Below are 5,322 nucleotides of genomic sequence, written 5' to 3'. Positions count from 1 at the left end.
GAAAAGTAGAGAGTGCCATGGGAGGGATGGTTGGTGTCAGAAGTGGTAAAGACGGCAGAGCGAGGAAGCATGTCTGAATTCTACCTCGTAGGAATCAGTCTTTGGTTATTGATCTTGATTCTCCTTCCCTCCTGTGAAGTTACAGGAGGTCAACAATACTCCCACGCCATTTTTACACATAGTTAAGTTGTAAAATTAAAAATAAAAGCAAGGAAGTGACTACTATAATGGAAAGGGGAGGGTAATGATTCTAGAGTCAGAGAGGCAGAAGATAGTTATTGGGATGGACAATGAAGGAAGCTTCTAGGTACAAATGATATTCTATTTCTTAAACATGGTGGTAGTTACAATGGAATTTTCTGCATAATGATTTATTAAGTTGTATATTTATGTAATATGTATGTTTTCATACAGATCGCAATAAGAAAACTTCTCTGCCTACCATTAATATTCAGTAATTTCTGATGTTTTCAGACGAATAAGTAACCCAGGGCAGTACAGTCATGTGTCATTTAACATCCACAATACATTCTGTGAAATAGGACATTATGTGATTTGGACATTGTGTGAACACGAGATTGGATACTGCTGACTAGGAGTCAAAGCATACACTGTTCTATGGTAAAATTTTTATTTGTAAGTTGGGAAAGTTCAAATTAAAATAAAGATAGAAAGTACAGTACATACACAAGCCAGTAACATAGGCATTTATTATGATTACCAAGACAGGTATTATAGGTTACATATGTACTGTACCATCATATGCCTGGCATCACAATCACTTTATATAAGAGGCATGAGATACACGTGTTGCATGTGGGGAGCTGTTGCATTCACTACATCCAGTTACCTCCACTACATTCTGCTCTCCAATAGGGATTTCTGAATTCTGTTATAAACTTATGAGACCATGGATGTATATGTGGTTCAACATCTCCCAAACAGATGTTATGTGGCACATGACCATATTTCGAAAAGAGACATAGCTAATTATTGAATGTGTTTATTGCATTCCTCAGGATGGCTTAAATACATATTTGAGTCTCCATTTATTTACACTGTCATTCAGTATTTGCCGGTCTTTTTACAGCTAGCTCACAGACACATGAAAATCTTCAACATCCCCAATAACTCTATCACTGGCTTCATCCTCTTGGGCTTCCCTTGCCCCAGGGAGGGTCAGATCCTTCTCTTTGTGCTCTTTTTTATTGTCTACCTCTTAACCCTCATGGGGAATGGTTCCATCATCTGTGCTGTGCGCTGGGATCAGAGACTCCACACCCCCATGAACATCCTCCTCGCCAAGTTCTCCTTCCTGGAGATCTGCTATGTCACCTCCACTGTCCCCAATATGTTGGCCAACTTCCTCTCTGAGACCAAAGTCATCTCTTTCTCTGGGTGTTTTCTCCAATTCTACTTTTTCTTCTCCCTGGGTTTTACAGAAAGCGTTTTCTTGACGGTTATTGCATTTGATCGCTGTCTTGCAATCTGCCAGCCTCTACACTATCCAACCATTATGACTGGACATCTCTGCATCAATCTTGTGGTCAGCTGCTGGGTACTTGGTTTCCTCTGGTTCCTGTTTCCTATCATCATCATCTCCCAGATGTCCTTCTGTGGATCTAGGATCATTGACCACTTCCTGTGTGACCCAGGTCCTCTGCTAGCCCTCACTTGTACCAGAGCCCCTGCAATAGAGTTGACTAGCTCTACCTTAAGTTCTATACTTTTGTTTATTCCCTTTCTCTTCATCATGGGATCCTACATGCTGGTCCTGAGAGCTGTGTTGAGAGTCCCTTCAGTAGCTGGACGAAGAAAAGCCTTCTCCACATGTGGGTCCAATCTGGCTGTGGTTTCACTTTTCTATGGCTCAGTGATGGTCATGTATGTGAGCCCAACATCAAAACGTGAGGCTGGAATGCAGAAGATTGTGACCCTGTTTTACTCTGTTGTGACCCCACTCATTAACCCTGTGATATACAGTCTGAAGAACAAAGATATGAAGCATGCAATGAAGAAATTCCTGGGAATATAAAAATGAGAGTCTTAGTTAAAAGGATATTGGGGCAGAGAATTTGTTGTTAACTTTTCTTGGTTAAAAAGAAAATTTACTGGTATCACTCAGAAAATTATTCATATTGTTTTTGAATGTTACATACCATGGTGTTTTTTATATTTCTTAGAATTTATAGGGTTACAAGGGATCTTGAAGATGTACTCCAACTCCCTGATTTTACAAATGATAGGGATATAGATTGAAAAATTTGGTAAGTTAGACAAGGTCATAACCTCAGGGCGAAACCAAATTTTTCTATTTTAAAATTTTTTATCTTTGCTCAACAACAAATTGTCTTTACTTTTCTGACTAAGCTTATATTTCTGTTCTCCAGATGATCTCTCATGTTTTCAGCAATTTGCATAAACAAAAGGTTAATATATTTGATAAATAGAACTATCTTGAGATCAATAAATACCACTGACACTATAGAAAGTACCAATTATGTGAAAAAAGTAAACAGCAAAGGTTTCTAAACATATGAAAAGACATTCAATTAGAGAAATACAAATAAAACTGTAATAAATATACCTCTCTTTTTCCTCTCAAATTGAAAAAGCTAAAAAATGATGTTGGGAAAAAAAATGATACTCTTATCCATTGCTAGTAGAGAATAAATTGGTAAGACTTCTATGAAGGACATTTTTCCAGTAACTGTAAAAATTTAAAGGGCATTCTCTTAGCCCTAGCAATTCCACTCCTACATATTTATTTTACTGATATATTCACACATGAGAAAAATGGCATGTGCAGAAGAATATTCACTATAGCCTGTTTCTGACATCAAAAGATTAGAACAATCTAAATTCCCATTAGTTAAAGACTGATTAAATAATTGGATTCCACTGAATGGAATACTACATAGCTTTTAAAAACAAGGGGGATATACATGCTTATTGGGGCCCTGGTGGTGCAGTGGTTAGAATTTGCCTGCTAAACAAGAGACTGACAGTTTGAATCCACCAGTTGCTCCTTGGAAACCCTATGCAGGCAGTTCTACTCTGTCTTACAGGGTTACTATGAGTCAGAATCGACTCAACGGCAATGGGCTTGAGTTTGTTTTTTTTGGTATACAAGCCTATTATCATGAAACTATCTTAAACATGTATTGTTATATGAAAAGCAAGATGGAGGAGAGCTGTATCTTCGGCTTTCACGTGAAGAAAATTCATTTTTTTATGTATGTGTTTATGTTTATAAATACATGGTATATTTCTTGAAGAAAGAAATGGGTAACAGTGATTTTTCTAGAAAAGAGAGCTGAGTTTCTGGGGACACGGAGAGAAGGAGCCTTATTTTTACTGTATAAGTCTTTGTGTTACTTAAATACCTTTGTATGTGCACGTATTACTTAACTTCCAAGAAAGTTTTAGAAACAAACTTTAACGTCTATTTCACTATGAATTTATCATCAGGGAAACATTTCTTCATAATTCCTTGATTCTTTGGAAACTAGAAAGAGGGCTGATTGTTGATAAAAAATGAAAAAGGAAACTGACAGCCCCTTGGTATCATCTCATCAAAGTCATTGGTTCTGTTGGCATATGTACAAGAATATTCACTGTGGCCTGTTCCTAATATGAAAAGATTAGAACAACTTAAATTCCCATTAGTTAAAGACTGATTAAATTATTGCATTCCATTGAATGGAATAGTACACTACAAAGTGGAAAATGTCTTCCTCTTCTGGGATCCTGTGAGAGTAAATAAATTATGAAAAATTGAAACTGGCTATATTTAGTAATGGTTTTATTATCTTCCTCTGTTACCACTTATTCATTAAAAAACCTTCATTATTCTAGGCACTGAGCTAAAACCAGAATCATATGCAAAATTGGATGAGACATATTTCCTTCCTTGTGGGGCTCACAAACCAATGGTAAATGGAGTGAGATGTGCTATAAACATGTTATATGTGGAGTGATAATTACAATTTCTATTAGAGCTAGTGAAAGAACACTACAGATAATAGCCACGAATACTGAGGGGTGATAAAACATGGCAGCTTCTGAAAAATGCATGTATCACCATTTAGAGGGCATTATCTATTTACAAGTACACCACACTATACAGAATAGAGGAGTGTTCATAGAATTAAAGGCTGTAAGGCATCTTGATTTACAATTAACCACCCTATTGACATTTTTCAAAGAAGATTTGCAAACAGCCAATAATTGCATGAAAAGATGCTGAACATCATATGTCATTACCAGTTACAAGTTACTGTCAAATCTACTCGGATCATGGTGACCCTGTGTGTATCAGAAAAGAACTGTGCTCTACAGGGTTTTCAATGGCTGATTTTTTGGAAGTAGATAGCCTTTCTTCGGAGTCACCTCTGGGTGGACCCAAACCTCCAACCTTTTGTGCTACTAATAAGTCATTAGGGAAAATGGAAATCAAAACCACAAATGTTGGCGAGGATATGGAAAAATTAGAACCCTCGTGCATTGCTGGTGGAAAGTAAAACAGTTAACAGTTTATCAGTTCCTCCAAATGTTACCCATAGACTTACCATATGACCCAGCAATTCCACTCCTAGTTATATACTTGAGAGAATTGAAAATAGATACTCATAAAAATACTTGTATAGGAATGTACATAGGTAGCATTATTCATAATAGCCATAAGTTGGAAACAAACACCCACCAACAGATGGATGGATAAACAATATGTGGTATATACATAAAATTGAATATTACTCAGCCATAAAAAGGAATGAAGCTCTGATACATGCTACAACGTGTATGAACCTCAAAAAAAATTATTGCTAGGTGAAATAAGCCAGGCACAAAAGGTCACATACTGTATGATTCCACTTATGTAAAATATCGAGAATAAGAAAATCCATAGAGACAGAAGGCATATTGGTAGTTTCCAGGGGCTTGAGGGAAGGGAGAATAGGGAGGGACGTTTTAATGGGTACAGGATTTCATTTTGGGATGATGAAATGCTTTGGAAGTAGGTATAGGTGATGAATGTACCAAATGCCACTGAAAAGCACACTTTCAAGTGGTTACCGTGGGCTGGACAAGTAGGGAGCTCACAGTTATTGCTTAATGAGTTTCTGTTTGGGGTAATGAAAAAGTTTTGAAAATAAATGGTGATAAAGTAATGAAGAACTTCAAGGTTCCAAAGCAAATGTCTAAAATCAAAATCATTCTTCTAGAAAAAGATGAGAATGCAAGTAGACTCCTAAAAGCAAAATTATTCTTTACATAGAAAGATCAGAATGCTTATTAGATTCTGTGCAAGATTCTTAAGTG

General features: G+C 36.7%; 1 protein-coding gene across 1 annotated transcript; it reads left to right on the top strand.

The window, feature by feature from the left end:
* Positions 1-1,105: 1,105 nt before the first annotated feature.
* On the top strand, positions 1,106-2,035 carry LOC126083929 (olfactory receptor 11G2-like). The gene has a single exon (XM_049898022.1). The coding sequence runs from the start codon at positions 1,106-1,108 to the stop codon at positions 2,033-2,035; it is 930 nt and encodes a 309-aa protein (XP_049753979.1).
* The last annotated feature ends 3,287 nt before the right edge of the window (positions 2,036-5,322 follow it).

This window comes from Elephas maximus, chromosome 10, assembly GCF_024166365.1.
Source record: "Elephas maximus indicus isolate mEleMax1 chromosome 10, mEleMax1 primary haplotype, whole genome shotgun sequence".
NCBI classification, from domain to species: Eukaryota; Metazoa; Chordata; class Mammalia; order Proboscidea; family Elephantidae; genus Elephas; species Elephas maximus.
This window is presented reverse-complemented; position numbering and strand designations above follow the sequence as displayed.